The sequence below is a fragment of the Martes martes genome (assembly GCF_963455335.1).
Source record: "Martes martes genome assembly, chromosome: 13".
NCBI lineage: Eukaryota > Metazoa > Chordata > Mammalia > Carnivora > Mustelidae > Martes > Martes martes.
Genome location: NC_137901.1, coordinates 25,024,081 through 25,049,169, shown reverse-complemented (window position 1 = coordinate 25,049,169; position 25,089 = coordinate 25,024,081). Strand labels below are relative to the sequence as shown.

General features: G+C 47.7%; 1 protein-coding gene across 1 annotated transcript in view; it reads right to left on the bottom strand.

Moving 5' to 3' along the window:
- Positions 1–1,047: 1,047 nt before the first annotated feature.
- DYM (dymeclin) overlaps positions 1,048–25,089 on the bottom strand; it is a 334,108-nt gene continuing 310,066 nt past the window's right edge. The window contains exon 17 of the mRNA XM_080821087.1: positions 1,048–2,047. Coding sequence (XP_080677213.1) covers positions 1,898–2,047 — 150 coding nt within the window. The 3' untranslated portion in view covers positions 1,048–1,897. The remainder of the gene's footprint in view (positions 2,048–25,089) is intronic.

The following is a 25,089-nucleotide window of genomic DNA, read 5'->3' as shown; positions in this document are numbered from 1 at the left end:
GACAGGCCTGCAGCCTAGTGATTATCCCATGGCACTGCCCAGCCCTCAGTCTGGGACCAGTCAAGGACAGGTCCAGGTCCTGACAGAGGTTCAGGTGCTGCACATGACCCTTTTAACATTGTGTGTTTTGGTTTAAAGGAAAGGAAGCAAATCAAAATGCGCTGGAAACAAATTCAAGCTGTCTCTTGTCTCCCCATATGGGGAACACGAAACAATGGCTACCTAAAATGATCGCCATTCAGACTGGGAGGACGGATCCTTCCACCTTCAGACTGCCTCGCCCCCGGGGCTCGACTGAACAGGAGCCTTTACCACGCCTCGTCTGTCCGCAGCCCTGTCCGTGTGATCTCACAGGAGCCACCCAGCCACCCGCGGTGACAGAAGAGGACTGCACAGAGCAAGACCCTAGGAGGCCGTAGACCACCTGCACTTGCCTCCTGTGCCCAGACACCAGCGATGCCCCTTTGTCTGTCCGTCCGTCAGTCAGCCTCAGGGAGCTTCAGCTCCAGTGCCTGTGCTGATGATGAAGATGAAACTACCTGGTTGGCCCCCAAAAGCCCACCAAAGAGGTAGAGCAGCCCAGGCTTTCCACGGGTAGAAGCCACACAGATGGGCATGATGTGCTGCTGTGTTTGTCACCTTTCCAGAGCTTGCTGTGACTGAAGATAGTTCCTCCTAGGCCCTCTGAGATTGGGATGGACCAAAAGGACCCCGGCGTTCAGCCCAGGGACACAGGGAGAGGAGAGAAGCTAGTTCCCGACAGAGATTAGGCAACAGCCACCTGACCTGGGGTGCTCAGTCTCACTTGGGATTACATGCTTTGTATGCAGAAAAGCAAATACTTTTCGTGTCTTTGAGAATGAGACGAGGCTCCTCATTCGGGTGGTCGTGGACTCAGACCCTGACTCCAAAGGCCCATCCCACTCTGCCCTCAGTGCCCGCGGCTTCGGCAGGCATGCTCTGCTCAGGGCAGCCCGGGCATGGTTTCCCTCAGAGAAGCTTCTTCCTCTAGTTCAGGGCCCAAAAGAGTTTAAACAAAGTCAGAAATGAAGAGAAAAACATGTTTTTAATCTCATGTGGAATACTGTATTAATCAAATTGGTCTCCTTTTCTCCTAATAGCCTGGTTGAAGAAAAAAGATTGCTTTCAAAATGAAGCTTTTCTTTTCCCAATGATTAATACAGAGTAGATTAACTTAATTTGTGCTAGACTCCAATTTAATTCAGCTACAGCTCAGAGGCCAAAGCCACAGTAAAGCTAATCTGAGCTTTATAAGGAGCCACTTCTTTCTTTGAAAGATGCAGAGGATCTGATCTAAAGGCTCACATCCCATGGCCCCGGCACAGTGTCTGTTCAATCATGGGCCCTCTAGAAGGCAACCCCGCATACATATGACTTTATTTCCTTACTAATTCCTGTCTCGTCATCTTTTCAGATATTTCTCTATGTTGAAAAAACACACGTACACACACACACGTACACACACACACACACACACACATGTGTGCATACACTGGACCAAAACAAAAATCTTGAACATGCAAAGAAAAAAACAGTATGTACTGGTGAAGTGTTACATGCCTAAGGCATCGGGTTCCTGGAAAAGCTCTAGATTTTTGGTTTAGAAATAAAATTGCATGTGGAATAGCAGGTTTTTACATTTATTATTGTTGCGTACCCCCCTCCCCCCTTTTTTGCACTACAATCTAAGCTGAGTGATCTCCTGCCAACCGGCACCAATTCTCCACATCCAAGTGTGTCAGGGAGGCACGCCTGTGTGATCCTCTCTGCTGGAAGGTACATTTGGCAATCTGTCTACTTCTGTTCCCCCAGGAAGAAAGTAACTAGAAGGGCTGCTCGGCTGGAGGGAGGTGAGGGTGGGAGATGGTGTCGGCCCTCAGTCGGAATCCATTGTGAAGAGTTGGATGTCCTGGGGGTTCCAGTAGAGGCCTACTGCTGAGTTGTAGACCAGAGACCACACATAAGGGATAAAAAACTCTTCAGGCTGCTCCTCTTCCACATATTTGAATTTCAATTCTGGAAATTTCTGCAACAAAAACAAGACGATTTTGTGATCTCACAGTTCTGTGCAAAAGCAGTGTCGAGGTGTGCGGGGAAGCCCGCCTCCCTCACTGGCCACAGGGCCCCAGAGCTCTGGGGCTTCCCTGGTCATTCGCAAATGACTCCTGAGAAAACGTGAAGGACACGGAGGAAAGACGAATAAGCCCGTCAGTGCCTGTCTGCTGAGTGGGGAGCAGGGACCCGAAGAGGGGGAGGCAGGAGGACAGATGTCTGAGTGGAAACGGGCCCTGCATGGGTGACAGACGCCTGGCTCCTCCTGAGAGGCTTTGCCTTCAGGGCTGAGTCACCGTGAGGACGAGAGCTTTCCTTCACAGTTCCTCAGCCTTGACTGGCAGGGACAGCCCCGCGTCCCGTGCAGACGGGTGTTGGGGCGGCCTGCCGTGCGCGGCTCTGCCGGGGCCTCCTCCTCGGGGCCCCGGTGATGGCTGTGGCCTCATGGAGGGAGGCTGGGTGATCCCTCGCCGGGGCTCAGTGAAAGCTTCAGTCTGGCTCTGTGAACACAGCCAGGCGACAGGGCCTGCGCTCCGCCGGCCAGCTGGTGAGCGAGCACTGTGCCTGGAGCGCCTTCCCAGGATTTGGGTTTTTCAGTTTCTAATTTTTCTCCCACCAGGGCGGAGGAAGGGATTCTCACTCCAGCGGCCTGAGGAGCCGCCGGTCTCCTCAAGGCCCCTCTGGGCACCTTCCCTTGCCAAGGTGACCTGGGCAGGACTTGTGACAGTCGGGGCCAGGAGAAGGGCAGGCGACAGTGTCCTAAGAGGAGGGGAGTGGCGGAGGGCAGGCGGGGCACCGGAAGAGACGAAGGGGAAACAGACGTACGGGGAGCGCATGAGGGGACGTTTTTGCCCGCCCGGCTTGCTGCCGTTCACCCACACACGGTGGCCAGGCACTTAATAACCTGATGAAGGTGTGAGTGACTGCGACAACTAACCACATCCTGAGGACCAAGCACGTGCCAGGCAATAGTAATGCTTTACGTATATTGTCTCATTCAGTCTTTCATTCATTAGGCTGGCCGGGTGTCTGCAGCTCTGTGCCGGCCCAGGGCTGCGGGGGGCAGCGGGGGGCAGCGGCCATGGGCTGTCCTCTCCTCACGGAGGGTGCGCTTTCCTGAGGGGGAGACAGACTGCGGCAGCAATGACAAAACAATGAGAACAGGTTAGTCAGACGTGGAAAGACAGGACGCTCCAGAGGCCTGAGGGAGGCCGTGGGGCAGCCAGGTGAAGAGGGAAGGGTGTTCCTCCTGCAGCGCCAGATGGAGGCGAGGCCTGTGTGAGGCAGCGGCACAGCGGGCCGGAGGGGGGAGGAGAAGGAAGTGGAGGCGGAGGAGGTGGTGGAGGTGGAAGATGTGGAGGTGGAAGACGGGGAGGAGGAAGCATTAGAAAGCAGAGTCCAGACCCAGGAGGAAGGGGGTGGGGACAGGCCTGGTCCAGGGGAGAGGCAAACAGGCCTAAACTAAGACGAAGGAGCGGGACGAAGGAAAGCCACTCACTCACCCATACAGAATCGTAGGAATTTAATTTTTATTTATTTATTTAATTAAAAAAAAAAAAGATTTTATTTATTTACTTGACAGAGAGAGACAGAGATCACTAGTAGGCAGAAAGGCAGGCAGAGAGAGAGAGGGGGAAGCAGGCTCCCTGCTGAGCAGAGATCCCGATGCGGGGCTCGATCCCAGGACCCTGGGATCATGACCCGAGCCGAAGGCAGAGGCTTAACCCACTGAGCCACCCAGGCGCCCCAAATTTTTATTTATTTTTAAAGATTTATTTATTCTATAGAGAGAGCATGTGTGAGTGGGGGGAAGGGCAGAGGGAGAGAGAGAATCTCAAGCAGACTCCCCACTGAGCACAGAGCCCAACACGGGCTCAATCCCAGCACCCTGAGATCATGACCTGAGACAGAAGCAACAGTTGACCGCTTAACCGACCACCCAGGCGCCCTTTATAGGAATTTTAAGAGAGCATTTTATAGTAACTGAGACTCAACCCCTACGTGCTGGATCTTCAGAGTTCCAGAAAGATGAGAGAAGGGCAGAGTAAGGAGGAGATGCTTCTGGCAAGGTGAGTTTTGAGTTAAATCCTCAAACTGTGTACAGGAATTCCTGAAAGGGGGTTACTCTGGTCATGGATGTTACTTCGACATACCACACAGAGCGCAGTCCCGTCACAGCTTTAATGAAAACCAACTCTAACCCACGGCTCTGAAGGCACTCGGTAAACACACACTACACACAAGCGGGGTTGGTAAGTGGTCTGAACTCCCCCATTACCTACTCCCACACCCTCCCTCGCACTCTCCATACCCCATACTTCGGAGGCCCATGCAGAAGGCCTCTGGTGTAATGAAAACCCCAGCCTTTTCAGTCCTTTGTTTTCATCAGTCGTAGGCTGAGACGACAGTGGCGGCAGTGACTGCCACTGAGGGGACAGCTCCTCCCAGCGGGCTCTTCCCGGCCTTCTGGCTGACACGGTTTGGTCAGCTCAGGCAGATGACGGCTGCCGACACTTACTGATGTGACTGGGCTTTAGGGGGGCCCTCCCCACGCCCTGTGCTGCTTCCGGCCTGGCCCGGCATCCTCAGGGATGATTTTCGGAGGCGAAAATGTACCTCTGTCACGGAGTCAGTTGTGTTGTCTTATAGGTCGCAACACAACAATACTCCTTCCCATGAGAAACCCATGTTTGCAGCAACAGGGCGCGGGTGGTGGCAACCAGCAGCTGAGCGCACCCGAGCACCACGCTGTGGGCAGTCACCCCAAGGTCCTGCTGAGGCCGACACGGCCAACGCCGCTGATGGAAGGTGAAGCAGGGCCTGGAGAGGCCAAGTGGGTTCTAGGTCGCGTAGCACATGGGGTGGAATTGGGATTAAAGTGTAGGTCTGACTGGGTGGGAAAGTCAGCTTGAAAAGTGACAGAGAGCTGTGGCCATGCAGTGGCCAAGCTCTGTCCTTCAGTTCAACTCTCCTAGGCTGCATGGGGCCCCTCAGGGAGAGCACTGTCCTCCTCGGCATGGCACAGACCCCGGCTCACTGCTCGTCCTTAAAGAAAAACCAAGCCACAGGGACGTCATCATCATCAAGAATGAGGAACTGTGTTTGAAGAAGAAATTTACCCTCTAATAACAAGGATGAACATACTAGTTCTTAGAACGGCCCCAAACTTGAGAAAACCTCTCACACCGACCCAGAGAGAAGTAAGGGGCTGGGGTGGGGGTGGGGGGGTGGACAGAGGTGGTGGCCTGAAAAGGTCAGAGTCCCCATACTGCTCTTTAAACTAGACTAACAACACCCTACATTTCTAAGTGGTAATGTTGCCAACACGATGCACTTGCCGTTAGAGATAGGAATGACTAAAAGTGTGCAGCCTTTTCTCCATCCAGTGATGTATCTGGGGGTTTTCCTAAGGAGGCCTTAGGAAAGGGTGTCAGACAATCCGCACCAGGCTGTTCCCTGCCTCTCTGATGGTAGAATGGAAAAGGGAACCAGAAAACCAATGGCTTTTGTAAGAACTCCCTCTGACTTAATTAAAGACGCTTAGGCTAGAGTCACTCAGTGGCTGGCACAAAGTTTTCTTGCCTTCATGATTTTGGGGAAATTCTGATGACTGTTCAGTGTGAGAGAGTAATGAGTCCAAGCCTGCCCTTCGATCGTGCATGGGCAGATCTAGGAAAAGGCCACTAGAAAAAGTACCTGGCATCCCCACTACTATCCTTCCCACCACTTCAGCCAACAGAGCTGAAAACACCTTGTTCTCACTGTGGCTCAAGTTTACGTCAAAGAGCAACCCCTCTCTCACTCTGGTAGTAAACGTAGTCCAGACTCTGAAGAGAGGAAGGCACCCAGGTTGGCAAGAATACCCGGTATACGGTATGTAGCAGCAGATGAAAGACAGCATATAAAACGGTATAAACTTTACGGCTCACATCTGTAGCTCACAGAACTGATCACCTATTATGCGGTGGGCAAGTTCAAACACTATATTTAGTCACTCATCTAATCCTTGAACTAGGAAAAGCACTTAAAAGGCAAGCAGATAATTTGAGTTTTAGCCCCATCTTTTCCCACTAATTCATTCGTTCAGCGAGTAGTTCCCAAGGCCTGTCGTGTCATGAGCTCAGGACTAAAAATCGAGCTGAGTGACACACATACGATCCTAGCATTTAAGAGCTGGAAGTCCGGGCCTCGGGAGCTGGGTGACCTGGGACAAGGCTCATACCGTCACTCAGGATCTTAAAACATAAAGTTTACTCTGAGATTTTGAATTTAACCGTCCCGTCTCCTTCACAGGGTTGTGACAAACTGAATGAGCTGGTGGCAGCCTGGGGGAGAGGGTAAACGTCAAAAGGTCCTGAGCTGTCCTGTGGGTTGATGAGAGATGGTTTTTAAGTCTAAGCCCCCCAATTGCTTAAAACTGAGACAAATGCGGGGCTGTGGCTTAGCTGCTCTGTGGCCCGAGAGCTTGTGGCTAACGGCGTGGCGGTCCAGCCATGACCCTGCCGTGCTGGCTTGTGAAGGGCCAACCCCTACCAGACACTGGACGCCTGCGTCACGTCGCTGGAGCAGGGACCACCAGACACAGCGGAAGCAAAAGAGCAAGTCCAGACAAAGCGGCATGAATGCACTTCTATTCCTGCAAAACCTGGATACTGTGGCTCACGCACACGCACACGCCCCTGAATTTGCAGGACCAGTTCCCCTCTCCTCAAAGGAACAAGTGAGCACAGGGGTAGTATTTCTTGGGTTCTTTGCGCAGATCTTTTCACCGACACTTAAAAGGTTCAGAACAGAGGATAAACCATAAATAGCAGGAAAAAGAAGAGCACGTTCTCGAAATCTGGCTACACACATTTTCAAAGCACAAGGTAAAGAGCTTCCTTTTTCCTGCAATGAGTTGTTTTTAAGACAGTGTACTGGGAACATTTTAAAAGGGTGAAATAATAGAAATTATGAGTGTTTTGGAAACACTCTTCAATCAACCTGACTGAATGTGAATGTGGCCTCCGTAGAACAAGCCAGGTTCAAGCTGCAGTGAATTTGCGCCCCCATCAAATTTACCTGTCTTGCTGGATAGAGCCAACATGGTTAGAGATTTAAATAGACATTCTTAAAAATATGTGCTCCTCTAATATGTCTTAGACATCTTGAAAGCTAAGGAAAACAAAGACAAAAGGTTTTATTTAGCACTAATGACACTGGGGACACATTTTGTCAGGATTCAGTCCAAGAAATATCATAGTTTGAACGTCAGATCAACAACCTAGAAAAAGTCACTCTTCTCTTGATGTTCCTTTTCAAGCCTATGGAGAACAATAATGCCATCCTGTGATGGCTGAGGGAAGTCCAACTTCCTCACTTGAGTGTCTTCGTTCTGACCGGGCCGCCTGGGCCCTCCCAGGCCTTCCCAGCTCCAACATCCGTCCACATGTCCTCTAAGCACAACTCCTCTCTGGAGTTCCCAAGCCCCCTTTGGGCTCTAGCCAGGGGCTGTCGGATGGATGTGCTTGAGGACCACAAAAGCTCTGGGAAAGCACAGGAGGGCCCCTGGGGACACAGGGGCTTTGACTTGATAGTTATGGCAAGAACTCTCTGGAATGGGCTAGCAGAGGGCAGGGTGCTGGTTTCCTTGGGCCCAGGCTTTTGTCCCTTTCTTTCTGAGACAGTTGTCCTGTGACTTAGCTCCATACGGAGAGAAAACCCATCCCTCAAGCTCAGAGCTTGGTCTCAATCCAAAGCTACTTACAAACAATCCGGTTGTTTTGATTTTTGGAGCCAGAGGTAATGCTAGACTCTCAAGTTTGGCTGGAATGTTTTTATCAGCTCCAGTGAATCAACCCACCACAGTGGGACATCCGGACGCCCGGCCCAGACACAAAGCAAAGGTCTGAGTTGGTGATTGAGACTCGGGTATAACAAGCAGACCAAAAGCTTTGAAGACCAAGTCTTTCTGCTGTCAGTCATGTGATTTGGCGAAAACCCACAGGAAGTTCAGTAAGCAGATGTAGGGCTCCACTGCAATAATTTTGATGACCACGAAAGTTCAATGGAGCTTTCCCTGTTTCACCTAAAGATGACAGAGATAGCACCAGAAACTCTAGCAAGCTCCTGGCCTGGCTCCAGAAATGCAGTGCCGTGTAAAATCAAACCGCGACATAGCACGTTAGAAAGAATTCTTTAAAAGCCCACATTTAGCCTCTGAAGGGAGTTGTGAGGGGCAATGGTTGGGGGCAAGGCGGAGGGCGGAGGGCAGAGGGGAGTTCCTGTTAGGGGCGCACGCAGTGTTGGCGGTGGGCAGGTTCTGTGTCGATAGAAAGCCAACTGGTTTCAAGATCTGTTGTGAGACGGCAAGGTGAAAGCATTTACTACATACAATGGTTTTATCTGGGGGTGCGTTTGGGGAGGATATCCAGCTCCCCTGCCCTTCTCTCCCTCATATGCTATGACTGTGCAACACCGAGTCCCTCTGTGATGGACCCTTAAAGTAAACCCCAGTAAGTACCAGCTGCATCTGAGGCGCCGTGCTTGGGGCTCAGGAAGAGGGAAAGGAGGAAGAACTGGTGTTTCTCTAGCAGGGGGTATAATCTGGTAGGAATAAGAACAGACGGGAGCATGGCACAAGAAGGAAGGACAGTGCCCCGGGAGGGCGCCCTCCCCAGTCCCTCTGGCTAATACCCCAGGATCACAAGATGTGAGGTGGGCTTGGGCAACAAACTCCAGGAGAAATAAGGAACGGACAAATCAGGAAGCATCTATATTCAGCTGCATTATCATCCACACAAGCCTGGGCTGCAGTCTCTTCCACGTGTAACGGAATGAGTTACAAATGGATCAAACGTCATTACTGAACTGACAGAAAGAAGACAGGCTCTGGTCTATGAATAATGGAGATGCAGAAGGGGGACTTCTAGTTTATGTCAATTTCAAAAGTAATGAAAAGCTCAATTCAAAATATAGAAAATTAGAAAGGGCTACTTTTTAAAAGTTAGGAATTAGGAAATACGATGCTAACATTACGAAGCCCATGATGAGGGTGGCTCAGCAGAGAGTCACTAAACACTGCAGATCTGAGAGCACTGCAGCTGGCTAGGAGTGCGGGGGGGGGCATCTGAGAAGCAAGCTACCCCCTAAAAGGAGGGTTACAGGTGGGCAGGCACCTGTCCTGGAAGCTCGTGCCAGGCAACCACCCACCTCTTGCTCAGGATAATGGCTGGTCACCTCTATCTGCAAGTGACACTAACAGCTTCTGTGACCAGTGGTCAAAAAACTTTTAGGAAAAAATAGATGGAGAGACTAGAAGGATGAACCCACGCTTGTGACGAGCTCTCCCTAAATCTACCATCATGCCCTCAACCAGAATCTGAAACCCAGCTGAGTGTGAAACCTGAGCAAATGTCCCTGGCTAGACCCCTCCCTTACAGAACCCAGGTTAAGGGGATCACAGAAAGGAGGATGTCATCAATTTTAAATTTCTCTCTCTTTTCTGAGGGCTGGTGGGATGGTGCGAAGGAGGAAGGAAGGATAGGTAGGCTCTCCGGCTGCAGGGGAAGTTGGAGAAAAGCCCAGACAGGTGGGTTCTAGCCTGTAGGGACGGGTCTGGGGACAGGGAGGGAGCTGACACTGGGTGTGGAGAGACCCTCATGAGCCCCGAGCACACCTCGGGGCCTGGCAAGTAGTGTGGGGCTAGTGCCCCGGGAAGACGGAGGGTGGCAACAGGGAGGTGGGTCTCCAGGGCTGGGATGGCAAGTCCAGTTCATTTGGTGAGAGAATAGGTTGGGGACGGATATTTGTAATTTAAAAGTCATTAGCTCCGAGGCTACAGTCCAGTTTGCTAAATGTGTAAACTCCTCAAGACTGACCTGCATTATTGAGTCAAAGCTCTTGTTCTGGAGGCGAATCAATTCCAATTCAGGAGGCTGGGAGGAGGAGGGGGACAGAGGTTCCAGGGTGGGAGGTGAAAGGCCAAAGTGGGGTGTTTACTGGCAGGACTTTGTTGAAAGCAGGCCCATGGCTGGGCTGGTGGCAGGAAGTGCCTGTCCTTCTGTAGGAGCTCATCAGTTTGGATAGGACCCAGTTCTCTGACCCGGAGAGTGCGATCCCAGAAAATAAACCTACTATTAGATAAAATTCCCAGTAGAATATATGCTCCTGGAGGGCAGGGATTTTAATTTTTCCACTGATGTGTTCCCCCCCCCCTCCCGACCCCCCTCCTCCCTGCTGTGCTTAGAATATTGCCAGGGGCTTCAGAACAGTTTGCTGAGTAAATGAATGAAGGAGTAAATGAACAAATGTGTACAAACGGTTGTTTGTAGAAAAACCTAGAGCTGTTTGGGGGTGGGGCAAGGGGAGGAGTTTGGGAAATGGGAGTCACGCACACCGAATGAACTAATGGAGTAACTGCCTCAATTTATTTGGAAGAGTGAGCCAGATTAAGCCCATGTCACTTTGAGAAGCAGATGAGCTGACTTACCGGGATTTGGGGGGCAACAGTTCAAATCTAATAGATTCATTTACTTCTCAAACTGCCATGCTCCTTGCCTACCACCATTCTGCCATATTGGATTCCTGCTGGTAGAAAAAACCAGCCCATGGATAATGGATAATGTTGGTATACATTAAATCAACATTAAAATTAAAATATGTTCAATGTTCATTAAACTATGTTCAAATATGGTCAATGCCATGTTTTATATTTCAAAATACATCTAAATATGGAAAATGATGAACTGTTTGGATGTAAATTACAGTCATGGACTAGACAGATGCATAATATGTTAACAGAGACAAGTTCCAGTTTTAATCAGCCTTTTACGGTTACCTTGTCAAGGTCACGATGTGGCCAGATGCCCTCAAATGAACACTTAAGTCCTAAGTGCTGTTTCAGTGATAATCTTTCTTTACACTATTCTTTTTTTCATAATAATATGTGAACTAGGGGAGCGAGAGAGAGACAGATTTGGAGAAAGATTCTGAATCATGTTTAGATAAATTCTAGCAAAACAAGGATCCTTGCTGAGTTTGAAATGGCCATGCATGAGGAGTTACATGAGAATGACATGTAGAGGACATGGGGATGTGGGGACAAGGGCAGGCAGGAGGCTTCACTGGCACACCTCAGCCCAGGCTGGGGTGAGTTCAGGTGATAAAAACACAGCCTTTGCCACAGTATGTCAAAGACATATGTGGAAAGACGATTCCAACTGAGACAAACTGGGAAAAGCTGCCTCTAATTTCTTACAATTAACTTATTGAGTTAACTTCTTTGAACATTCTCATTAGGATTTAAGTTATAAGCAAATGTGATAGTTTTTCAAGACTACAAGGGGATCATCCATTCTTAGAAAAGTCACGCCTTCATTATTCCTTCCTTGGCAAGAAGTTAAAACTAGCCTCTGATAATCAGCATTCCCAGGCACCAATTATAGATAGGAGGATTTTTCCCCCTGCTTATGGAAAGAACAAGCTATTCCAAGTGTTATGTGAGAAGCCTGGTGGTTGCTAACCCAATGTTTTCCTCACTCTAGCCGGAGAAAATCCTACTTAAAAGCCATGATCCTAACGGCAAGTGTTTATCACCTAAAATTCGGGTTCAGTATCTTCTATGGCCGTACTTCCCAGTGACCCAAGCATGATCCATGAGGGGGTGACCCAGATCTGTGACTTCCTGTCAAATGCCACAGTCTTGGCCCCATGGTTATTACAACATGGGTTGTCAATGAATTAAAAAGACAAAATGAGATTTGTTTACTTCTGCACAGTCGTGAGGACTAACAAAGAGTATCAGGGAATCTAGAGGAAAGGAAACAGAAGCAGAATGCTCTAAAATGAGCCGAATACTACTTTGTGCCAAAAAGCAGAATTTGGTATGAAATGAGTCTTAGATTCAAGGATGACTGTGTCTGGGAAGTTCCAAAATCATAAATGTGAGGTAATTCCATCTAGAAGATGTGATCCCCTAGCTTCCAAAAAGACAGGTTGAGGTCAGTTAGAAAAACCCATATTACATTCCTGAGCCTTAATTTTTTTCCTTCTTCTGAGCCTTAATTCTAAGAACTCGGGGAACGACAGAATGTCAGCACTAGAGGGACTGAATACCCCCACTCCCACATACTTATTTACTCCTACCTTTTAAAAAGAAGGTACAAATAAAACAACAAAAATCTTTAATAGTCCTAAGGTATACGAAGTTAACTGAAATTTACATTAAATGACTACTAGATATGTTTACTTTTTTTTAATACCTTAACTTTTTTTTTTTTTCAAAGATTTTATTTATTTATTTGACAGACAGAGATCACAAGTAGGCAGAGATGCAGGCAGAGAGAGAGAGGGGGGGAAGCAGGCTCCCTGCTGGGCAGAGAGCCCGATGTGGGGCTCGATCCCAGGACCCTGAGATCGTGACCTGAGCCGAAGGCAGAGGCTTTAACCCACTGAGCCACCCAGGCACCCCTATACCTTAACTTTTTAAAGAAACTGTTCTAATATAGTGAACATATTCATTCCCTCCACCCTCCACGCCTTCAAACTCAGGCTGTTCTTTGAGAAAGCAACGGACACTTCTCCAAGATTAAAAAAATGCCATTGATAAATTAGTTGTGTTTTTGGTCTCTTGAGGTCAGTAAACACACTGACTATAGTTAAGTGATCCAAAAGCTTGATTTGGTGTCATGTATCAGAGGATGCTCTCTTGATTTGTGAAAGAGCTAGCAGTGGTGAGATGTCTAATTGGTTGAAAACCTTAAGACGGTAGCCGAGCAATAAGTGCATCAGAGAGAACGAATCAAAACACTTCGTCTGATTGTTCTCCGGGAAAATACCAACAGGTAGAAGCACACACAGAGCAAAGTGGGAGGTCGGGCAGGTCCCTGAAGAAGGGGGCATGAGAGAAAACACTAGCACAGCAGAGCTGTGACTGAGAACTAGGACTGGAAAAAGAACAACAACAAAGGGGAAACCGACCCTGCTCTATATTCAACTACATAGCCAAGAGAATGGAATGGTGTAATCCCTCTCCAACTGGACTATCACAGATGTATATAATTTAGAATTTATACCCGCTATGTCAAACTCACAGGAGAATAAAAAGGCCTGTACAAAATATCCAGGGAATATAAGCTACATATTATTATTTTTTTATTTGGAAAATTTTTTTTAAGATTATGTATTTATTTGAAAGAGAGCACCAGACAGCATGAACAGGGGGAGAGAGGCAGACTCCCCACTGAGCAGGGAGCCCGAAGCGGGGCTGGATCCCAGAGTGCATGTGTGCACAGGACATTTCTCCAGGCAAACTCCTCCCATTCCCTCGCCCCTGCCAAAAGATACTGATACTGGCATCAGTATCAGCTGGGTAGGCACTTACTAAAACACGAATTCTCGGGCCTCACATAGTCCGTGATTCAGGAAAGCAGAAGGAAAAAAATTACCAGAGCTAAGAAGAATTTCAGTTTTGGAGACAGAGCCGTTGATGGGAGTGAAGGTTCGGGATCTGGGGTGGGGGCTGAGACCACAGATGGTTAAGGTATACCCGAGAACTGGACGTGGAACGCTTTAGACACCACTGAGACAGCTCCCTCATTTAGAATGTGGGGAAAGCGAGGCCTACAGTAACAGTGATTTATTTCAGGCCTCAAGGCTAAAGCGTGACAGAGATCTAACAAGAAATCAGTATTGGGGCCACGGGTGAGGCTGGACCCCAGACACAGAGGCCCAGAACCACTGGCATGGACCTGAGAATAAAGTGAGAGCTTTCGGCAATAAAAAATGGGGGAAGAATCAGCGGAGAACGGTGCGTCAAAGCCTATCCGGTGGGTCCAAACTGCGCAAGGAATTTCCAGGCTTCCCTTGCATGCAGCCATTTCACGGATAATGAACTGCTTTTACGCTCTGGCTGTCTACGTGTAAGGACATGGGCGCTAACAGGGGACAGACCGGGGCACAAAGCATGCTGAGCTCCGGCTGGCCCACAGCAGCAGGACTCCTCCAGGCCTGCAGTTCTAGCGGGACTGTGCATGCAGGACCCCACCTAACAGCTCAGGGCCACGCTGTGCAGCTGTCCCAAAGCCCGCCGCGGCGCCCCACGCAACGTGGTCCAGCGCTCTGGGAACAGAAGTTCAATTCCCCTTCTTGGACAAAGGTCTCCCTGCAGCGAGAATGGGAAGGCAAAGAGTATGAGGAGCTGAAGGACGGATGAGGAAGTGGTTCCTTCTAGGGTTCCAAGAAACACTCCGAGAGGGCGCACGCAAGATGAATGAACTGGCCCTCGGAACAGTGGCCCTGGTGCCAGCCGGGGGTCGTGCTGGCGCTGGCCCTGCCATGGGAGTGCATGGCCCCCAGCCTGGCCTGGGTTTGAGGGATGAGGAGGGAGGGAGGGGGAAGGCTGCAGCAGATTTCAGTGTCTTTCAAGTCCTACTGGTCACAGGCCCATGTCCTCTGCCATCACCGTCTCCTGCTTTCCTGAGGTCGAGGCAGGACCTTGACGATAATTCCGAGACTGGAGAGCCACGGAGTGTCTCAGGGTCCTTCTTTATTCTAGCACTGAAACTAAGCAGAGCAGCTCACTGGAGAGAGTATTTTTCTTGTCAGTATTATGGAAGGAAGGAAAAACACTTCAGATGCTCGCTTTCCAAAACCCACACAGAGAGAGGGCACCACAGGAGAGCCCGGTGATGTGATCGCAGGTCATGCACGACCGGGGTCTCGGGCCACAGGCTGCCACCGAGGAGCCACCCAGAAAGCTAACACAGGTAAAGACGTTACTACCTGTGGCCTGAAACGAACATCGAAGCTTCCATTTATGAAAGCCTGTTCTTTTTTTTTTTAATTTTTTTATTTTAATAAACATATAATGTATTTTTATCCCCAGGGGTACAGGTCTGTGAGTCGCCAGGTTTACACATTTCACAGCACTCATCATAGCACATACCCTCCCCAATGTCCATTTCCCCACCACCCTCTCCCGTCCCCCCTCCCCCCAGCAACCCTCAGTCTGTTTTTTGAGATTGAGTCTTTTATGGTTTGTCTCCCTCCCAATCCCATCTTTTCATTTTTTCTTTTCCTACCTCCCCCCAACCCCCCCCCCGCCTTGCATCTCCACTTCCTCATATCAAAGAGATCATATGATAGTTGTCTTTCTCCGATTGACTTATTTCGCTAAGCATGATACCCTCTAGTTCCATCCACGTCGTTGCAAATGGCAAGATTTCATGTCTTTTGATGGCTGCATAGTATTCCATTGTGTATATATACCACATCTTCTTTATGAAAGCCTGTTCTTTACGATCGGTGTATCCCTGCATGTCCCCCTTCCTTTGCAAAAAGGCACAGGTTTTGTGTCATTCCTTCCTGTGTGAATTTAAAAATTGGCCCACATCTAAAACGCTGGCCTCCGGGCAGGTTAGAAATGGAACTGCACAGATAGAACCCCACACGATTTCAATGTTTTCCCACAATTTTCTTGAGAAGGGAACATTTCACAACTTTGTGAATGAGCCACACACCACGGGCAGGTGAGAAGGTTGTCTAGAGCGGGCAGAGCAGCGGTACCGTGCGGCAAAGCCAGGCCAGGCCAGCCCAGAAGGGCGAGCGTGCAAGGGGGCGAGGGGGGAAGAGGGCTGCTCCTGGGGCCACAAACCTGAGCCACGGTGGTCAGGAAAGGCAAGACAAGGAAGCTGGGAGTCCTATCTGTCTCTTTCCTCCACGGCAGTGGCTCTGTGTGCTACAAAAACGGGCAGAGGAGGTAGAACTGGAAACATCAACGAAGGGCGCTGGTCAGGGCCACGGGGGCCTGGGTCGGAGAGCTGCGGCTGGGCCAGACGAACGCTTTGCCCCCTGTCCTTTCTGATTTCCTAACTGACACGGACTAGAAGTTGTAACAGGCAGGCAGTTGGTACTTAATGCTCCTCACGGCAATGGTCACACTTACCGGTTACTTGAAATGGAAATAACACCGGGATAAGGAAGCATAAACTTTTAAGATTAATAACGTATCTCTGCCATAGAAGCCATGAACAGTACAATGGAGGGGAAATTCGGGACGTCTGAATTCAGACCTGGCTCCAACACTAATTAACTCGGACAAATCATGTCACCTCTCTGACACTTAGTGCCTCATCTGTGAAGCATTACTGCTGACGAGGCTCACGTGGGGCTGGGGGCCCAGCCGGCAGAGGGGGCGAGGGCACGCTGGGCTAGCACCTTGCTCTGCTTCGTTCAAGACATGCCACAGAAGGGCTCGGAAAGAGCCCGTCTCTTGCCCTGTGACAAAGGTCATGACCACCAGCAAACTGGGAAATAGAGGGACTCCTTCCTTCTCCGTTTTGGTCTCTACCATTATCTTTTTTTTTCAAATGGGTCCCCCAGAAGGGAAGCAAAATGTCTGCAGGTGAACCCTTCAAAGATCTATAGTCATTTCCACAATAGGACAGTGGCTTAGCAGGAAGGAGCTTCTAACATGGGCTCTAATTATGCCACATTTACATATTTGAATAAAGGAAGACACAATGCTTATCTTTCCGTTCACTTCCAGGGACTAACCATGGATAACTCAATTTGTTATATGCTGCAAGCATGAAAATTAAATAAGACTGAATTTACCTGGAAAATATTCACAGAACATTCTAAAGGATATTTCTAAGGGAAATCCTAAATTTAAATAATCAACATACTGTATTTCAGGATTTGGATATAGGAAGCAAATAATAAAATGTTCTTTTATACTTGGAGTTTATTTAGAAAAGAGAATATAAATGTATGTCTTTTTTTTTTTTTAAATCACAATTTGGGATAAATAAGAAAACAAAGTAAAAACTATAAACTTGGGCACCTGGGTGGCTCAGTGGGTTAAAGCCTCTGCCTTCGGCTCAGGTCATGATCCCAGGGTCCTGGGATCGAGTCCCACATCGGGCTCTCTGCTCAGCAGGGAGCCTGCTTCCCTTCCTCTCTCTCTGACTGTCTCTCTGCCTACCTGTGATCTCTGTCTGTCAAATAAATAAATAAAATCTTTAAAAACAAAACAAAACAACAACAAAAAACTATAAACTTCCCCTAAGGAGAATACTGTGTGCTCAGCACGAAATGGATGACATCTAAATTCTGGGGCTTTTAAAATAGAGCTTTACTTTTAAAAGAGACAGACTAAGGGAGAAATCTGGCCTTGTTACAAAGAGTAACTAACATTGTTAGTCATCTTTCCGTGGTCTCCCCATCCTGGTGGGCACAAACACTTTCTGATGAAGAAAGATGTGCTGAGACAAAGCTTCTGATTCAACCCCTCCTGCAAGGTGACCTGCTCATCTCTGAACCCTCCCCTCCTCTGCATTAATATTTACTTTTTAATTACAATCGCTTCTCGGCCTTTTGGCTAAGATCAAGTGTACTTTTTAATTACAGCCACTGATGCTTTAACAGTTATGGTATTTTAACACAATATTGGATACAAAATAATGGTCTTCTTTGCCATCTGGCTGATGGGTCCCTTCATTTGTTGTGACTATGCCAAGACCCTGACCAAGTGGCTGATTTGTGGCTGTTTTCCTGGCTGTTCTGGAGCTCTGGGCTGCGGAGTGCCACGGGAGGCACAGGCGGCGGCCACACGGGGCTGCAGTGCTGGGCGGCGGGCTGGGAGCCCAAGCCGAAGGCTTGCTCAGGACCATCGGGAGGCCTATTTCCCCCATGTTTCAGTAGGGACAAGTGCCCGCATACACAAAAGTGGAGAACAGTGTGCCCATCAACCAGCTACAAGTTATCGACTCAAGGTCACTTTTGTTCATTTATCTCAAACTTCCCTCCTCTGAATTACTTTGGTGCTAATCCCAGACACACACTTTTATCCCTAAATACTAACTGATATATTATCAAACAGGTTAAGAACTTTTTGCTCTTCCTTTAAGATACCCAATATGAGACTAAATTAAGTTATAGAGTAATTTTTTTTTTTTTTTAGAGAGAGATCACAAGTAGGCAAAGAGGCAGGCGGCGGGAGGTGGGGAGCAGTCTCCCCACTGAGCAGAGAGCCCTATGTGGGGCCAGATCCCAGGAAGCTGAGATCATGACCTGAGCCGAAGGCAGAGGATTAACCCACTGAGCCACCCAGGCACCCCTAGAGTAATCTTTTGTATCAACATGTTTAAAAAAAAAAAAAAGAAAGAAATATGGTCCCTGCTGCCTAGCATGAACGCAAATAGAAAAAAGACTCACTAGGGCCTCAGTCGGTTAAGCATCTGATTCTTGATTTCAGCTCAGGTCATGATCTCAGGTCGTGAGATCCAGCCCAGTGTCTCAGCATGCAGTCTGCTAGAGGTCCTCTCTCTCCCTCTGCCTCTCCCACCACACTCTGTCTTTCTCTTATTCCCTCTCTCTAAAATAAATAAATTTTTTAAAAAATCACTTAAAAAAACCAAACGATTCTTTAACATAACATACTGTCAGAAGACACGATGGACTAACTGCCCGTTCTGACTCTGAGGGAGGGTGGGATGTGCACAAACAGATCCACGTGACCTCCTAGCCCCTGTTGCCTCTCCTGCACATGAACCATCAAAGTGAACTCTTCTAGGTCCACTGAACATTCCAGGTAATTCCCACCTCCATGCCTTTTCTGAGACTGCTCTTCACGGCCACCATGTCCTTCCCACCCCATTATCATTTCCTGCAGAGCTGGCTCAGACGCTCGCCCTCCTCTACAAAGTCTTTCGTGGTCCTGTCCGGCGCTTGGCGCCTGCCCGCCCGCCACGGGCTCTGTCTGTCCATTTCCCACAAGGGCCTTGGCCTGGAGAAAAGGCAGCTTCTGGTAGCATGCCATCCCAGTTAGGGGGCAGCTTTACTGAGGGAGGAACGGTACCCCCTGCCAAGGGCTATGTGGCTCAAGACAGAGAACAGAGACAGACCCCGTGGACAAGAGCAGTTAGAAGAGGCTGATGAGACAGTGGATGTGGGTGGTCCTGAAGGAGGGACAGTGGGGTGGGAGTGTATCCCAAGCAAGAAAAAGGTTTGAACCCTCGTATCTACTGACCTGCCCGAGGAGCTCCAGTAGCGAGGGGCACGTGAGCAGTGATGAAATCTAATCATGGTACTACTCTGTGGCTTAAATAATCCTTATGGTTCCCATGAAAACTCAAGGCAGAGAAAATACCGAAAAAGACAGGCAGAAACTCTGCACCAGGGCGTTTATAACTTAGGCGTGGAAATAAACCATCTACAAAAACAACTGTAAGACAACATGGAAGTGTTAAGTATCACATGAAGTGTGCAAGTAAGTGCAACTTATGGAAGTCCAGAGAAGAGAGAAATGACATTAAGTGAGGGCATCAAGAAAGGCTTCAGGGAGGAGGTGGCAGTTGGGTGGTGTGTAAACAATGGGTATGATCTGGCATGTGAGTGGGGGAGAAAGAACACTCGGGCATGGAGGCAGAAAAGGACAAGGCTGACCAAGGACCACCCGGCTTTCAGGATGCTTGGATATGGGTAATGGGACTATAAGGAGTGATGTGAGGGCAGGTTCAAGGAGACTTGCCAAGCCCGACTCGACCAGTCTGTGCAGAGAGCCACTGAGTCTTTGTGAGCAGGGAGGGGCTGCACGTGGTTTTGGAGGATTACTTGGGAAGCAATGGGCTGCATCTAGAGTAGGGGTAGCGAAGTCGGCCCCAGGAGCAGAGGGGCTGGGACGGGAGGGCAGGGGTCCAGGCGACAGGGGCGACAGCCTGAACCCAGGCCATGGCAGTGGGAACAGAGCAGCAGTGGCCAGGCCACTGAGGGAGAGGTGGGGAGCCTTGGCAGCCTGTCACAGCTGCCAAGAGAGATCGGGGGCGGGGAGCGCCTGGGTGGCTGGGTGGATTAAGTGTCTGCCTTCAGCTCAGGTCATGGCCCTGGGTCCTGGGATGGAGCCCCGCATCAGGATTCCCTGCTCAGCGGGGAGTCTGCTTCCCCCCAACCCCGCTGTTCCCCCCCCCAACTTGTGCACACATGTGCACGCACACTCTCTTTTGCAAATAAATAAAATCTTAAAAAAAGAAAAAAAAGAAAGGGAAATGAGGCCTTGCAAGTGACCGGTCCAGAAATAATTCCAAGAGTCTCCTCTGTTGACGGTCATATGTTTGGAGTCCATGAGCTTTGTTACTTTTGTTTTTCACTAGAAACAAAGGAGCAGACAAATAAAACCCAGTCTCTCCTCTGTCTGGCTCCTTACTAATGAGTCTTTATCTTGTGATAGGGTTTCTTGGAGCTTACTCGCCTCTGGGAAAGGGCCCTCGGCAGCACACTTCACCATGCCTTTGTGTTTAGCTCAGCAGCAAGTGCCGACACAAGCCCCCTCCCTCCTCCTCCCAGCCTCCCCCAACCTGCCCCCACCCTGATAGCCTCACAGCCCAGGTTAAGCGAGCTGTCTGGAAGGGCCATCAAAATTCTGCCCTTTCGGCCTCTGTCTTTCAAAGTTCTAAAAACGGGAACGAGCGCCTGGGAGAAAGTCCCAATACCTATTTCTGAAGGGAGACATCCTGCTTAATTTTGTCGGGTCCCCCTTGTTCAGCATCCTGTAAGTATTCAAGGGCAGTAACGATGGCAAGGGGCAAGGACAGGCTGATCGTCACTGATGGGCTTTTTGATCAGAGTCTAGGAAGTACACCCTTCTCCTGCTCAAGTTCAGGTCCTGCTGGCAAGTGCCCTGGTCAGTCCCCAGGCCTTGACTCTGGGATCTCCACAGCCTGCAAATACACAGAGACTGATGCACAGTCCTCCTGCCTAAGGGCAAAGCCAGGAAACTGCCTCCCACAGTTGGGGGAAAACCAGCAAGCCCTTAAGGCTCCAGGGATAAAAGTTAAAATGGATTGGACTCAAGGTGCCTCACAGCGCCTGGCCCATCTCTCATGCCCAGAACACACATAGTTGGTAGTGCTGTTTGCCCTGTGGCTTTCCCCCAGCTTCACTCCTGACATAGTGGGAAAGGAAACAGGAGCCTTTGGGACACATTAGGGTCAGGGTTCCAGCTTAGAAAAACGGATTCTTCTTCAGAAACGTGCTTATAAACTTCATTCCTGGGATTGTTCCCCATCGTATTCCCTCTCATTTCTGGAAGTCAGGGATAGGGATGGAGTGGGTAATGGGAAGGAGGAGATATTAATAACCTTGGAAAGCCACTTAGGTACCTTGATTCATCTAAGGGTGGAGGGCAACACTGTACCCAGGTAGGAGCTTTCTGCACCTGGAATATTCTGTTATCACCCTTTCTTATTCATTTCTCAACTTCCCTTTCTCCAGTGTGGCAAAGTCTGGATTTACGTAGAAACCTACTGATTGGGACTTTCACTAAAGGGGACAAAGAGTACAAGCACATATGCGGTAAGTGCAGAAAAACACAATAAACCTCCTCAGAACCCTCCCCTGGAGATTTGTGTATCTGTATGATTTGCCATACCTCACAGGGGCCTGTACTGGAACTCAAGTGAGAAGGACGAGGGACAGAGAGCAAAACTGTGAATTCTTCACAAAAGATAAAAAGCAACATGTTCCTCATCTACGCCTGAAGAATTTCTCTCTCTTACCACGCAAAGCCCAGGAAGTAAGTTATGTTGAAGTTATAGTTTGTAAGTAAATGAGTATATGGACAGAACTAAGGAAATATGTAAGTGAAAGACACTGTATCCCCGAGCCAAGAAGCTGAATGTGGTTTAGGACATTCCCCGACCCGGAAGAGCTTCCGGGCTAGAGGACAGCCCTGACCAAAGGGCTTGATTCAAAGCACGCAGCGCTCTCAGAGCTGGGCTGACCAAGTGGGAGGGGAAGACTTTGCTGAAATGGTGATAACTTCCAAATCCTGAGAGAAAGGGGGTAGTTTTGGTAGGGAGGAAGCACTTGAGACATCAGGGAGAAGCATGAATAGAGGCTTGTACACAAAAGCAACCACAGTGACTTTATCTTTTGAAGGGAGATAGTAAACCCAGTCATTCCCCAAGGGATGAGATGTTTTTATATTTTACTTCTTATAAACTGACAACTTGTAATTTACAAGCTGATACAGAACCTTAACATAAAACCATATACATCATAAAAATTTTTAGTAGAATGACCGCAATGCCTAGAAAGGCAGCATTTTTAGGCAGGTTCCAGCTTGGAAATACAAATTCTCTGATTTCAAAATGAGGGGTTTCATAAAGCTATTCACTGGCCAAAAAAATTAACTTCTGAGATTTCAATTATTTTAAACTACCATTTTTTAAATTTCATTCTTCCCAAAGTCACTTGCTGCTTATAAACAAAGTGCCTTTGAAAATAAACATGCAAAAATTTATATAAAATGCATAATTCCAAAAATAGATGAACTTTGGGAGGCCCTCAATAGCAAACTCTATGATTTCATATTCCTTAAAGAAATTGTTAACAGTTAAGAAATTTTACATTCACTTTCTTTTTTTTTTTTTTAAGATTTTATTTATTTATTTGACAGAGAGAGATCGCGAGTAGGCAGAGAGGCAGGCAGAGAGAGAGGAGGAAGCAGGCTCCCCGCTGAGCAGAGAGCCCAATGTGGGACACGATCCCAGGACCCTGAGATCATGACCTGAGCCGAAGGCAGAGGCTTAACCCACTGAGCCACCCAGGCACCCTTTACATTCACTTTCTAAGGGCCACTCTGAATTTTCAGCTATGATCTCTTTGATTAAATCCTACTTAAAAATTAAAAATAATATAAATCTCTACTAGACTGATAACAAGGGAATTTTTGGCCTTTGTGCTTATGCATAGAGAGGCTAACATGTATTTGAGATCTCCAGCAAGAGTGTATTAAGTTCTATTAATAAATCTTCTGGGACACTGTGTTCCAAATATACATTTTTCCTTTTTAGACTTCTAAATCTATAATTGAAATAAATCTAGTTTTAATTTTTCCCATGTTCAAAATTGTAGTTTCTTTACTTTCAAATGCTGTTTTGCAATTCAACTCCTTGGTTACTTATTATATACCTAGTATTAATCTATAGTCATAATTAAATATTGACTCTTAACACAGATGCCCCATCCCTACGGGTTGTTAAGTTCTCAACACATTATTTTCTCAAAATTTTTACTTGAAGAATTTAAGTTAGCTAGTCTTATTTCTCAAAGTACTTAACTATTTAAGGTGTACTTAAAGCTACTTGTTTAGGGGCACCTGGGTGGCTCAGTCATTAAGCGTCTGCTTTTGGCTCAGGTCATGATCCCGGAGTCCTAGGATCGAGACCCGTGTTGGGCTCCCTGCTCAGCGGGAAGCCTGCTTCTCCCTCTCCTACCCCCACTGCCACTTCTCTCTTGCAGTCTCTTCCTCTGTCAAATAAATAAAATCTTAAAAAAAAGCCCCTACTGTTTCGCTAATCCGTTGCTAGAGCTGAGATAAGAACTCAAGAACACAAACTGTCTGAAAATGTTCACTTAAATCTCAAAGCCCTGGCTCGGGTTCTCTGTGCAGCATTATCACTAAAACCCCCACACAGGGTTTGGGTCTTTATTTGAGAGAAGGCAGGGGTATCCTTGATTTTTCCCATTCTCATTTGCATTAAAACCATTACCTCTGTTAACCCTGAGGTCCATACACTCATCAGCATAACCTCCTCTCACTCGTACTGCCTTGCTCATCTCTCTCTTTTTTTTTTTTAAAGATTTTATTTATTTATTTGACAGACAGAGATCACAAGTAGGCAGAGAGGCAGGCAGAGAGAGAGGAGAAAGCAGGCTCCCCACGGAGCAGAGAGCCCGATGCGGGGCTCGATCCCAGAACCCTGGGATCATGACCTGAGCCGAAGGCGGAGGTTTTAACCCACTGAGCCACCCAGGCAACCCTCTTTCTCTTTTTTATCAGTCCTAAAAAATACACCATGACATTTACCACCTTACCTAATTTTTACAATTCAGCAGTGTTACGTACATTCACATTGTTGTGAAAAATCTCAAGAACTCCTTCACGTTGCAAAACTGGAACTTGGTACCCACTTAACGCCTCCCCTTCCCCCCAATCCTGGCAACTAACATTCTGTGTTTCTGTGAATCTGACTACTTAGGTTTCTCGAATAAATGAAATCATCTGTCTTTTCATGCCTCACATGAAACAATTCACATGATGACCTCAAAGTTCATCTCTTATTGTATCATGCATGTGACAGGATCGCCTTCCTTTTTAAGGGTGAGTAATATTCCACTGCTTGTATGTACCACATCTTGTTTATCCATTCAACCACCTTCTGGCTGCTGTGAATACTGCTGCTAGGAATGAGGGTGTGCAAATATCTCTTCAAGACCCTGCTTTCAATTCTTTTGTATATACATACACACAAGTGGGATTGTTGGATTAAATGACAGTTATATTTTAAGTTTTTTGAGGACCCTCTAAACTATTTTCCATAGTGGTTGGACCATTTTACCATCCTACCAACAGTGCACAAAGGTTCCAATTTCTCTACATCTCACCAACAATTTTTACTATAATGGTTGGGCTGTTTTGTTTTTGTGATTTTTTTTTTTTAATAAACTCCATGCCCAGTGTGGAGCCCAGTGTGGGGCCTGAACCTGTGACCCTGAGATCAAGACCCAAGTTGGAATCAAGAGTTGGATGTCCAACTGACTGGGCCACCCAGGCATCCAAGATTTTTTTTTTTTCTTTCCCCTAAATTAAAAAAAAACAACTGCTATTACGTGCCTCATAGTTAAAATATACTATTCACTGAAGAAAAATTTTAAAACAGGGATTAAAAAAGTATTAGTTCCACGATCCCAATATAACAAATGTTAAACATTTTGATAATATATTCCTCTAGCCTTTTTTTGAGGGGCGCAGAGATCATATTTCAGGAGAGGGGAAACAGGTAGAATAATTTGATTTTCATGTGCAAATAGAATCAGAAAAGAATCTTACATATTGATAAAAATATTTTTACCTTCACTGAAATCTCTTTAATGCTTCATCACTTACCATACACACTTCATTCATTTTTTAAATAAAGGGGTCTTCATGTACTCCCTCACTTTTTTAGCCTTTTAAGACTTCTTATTTATTGG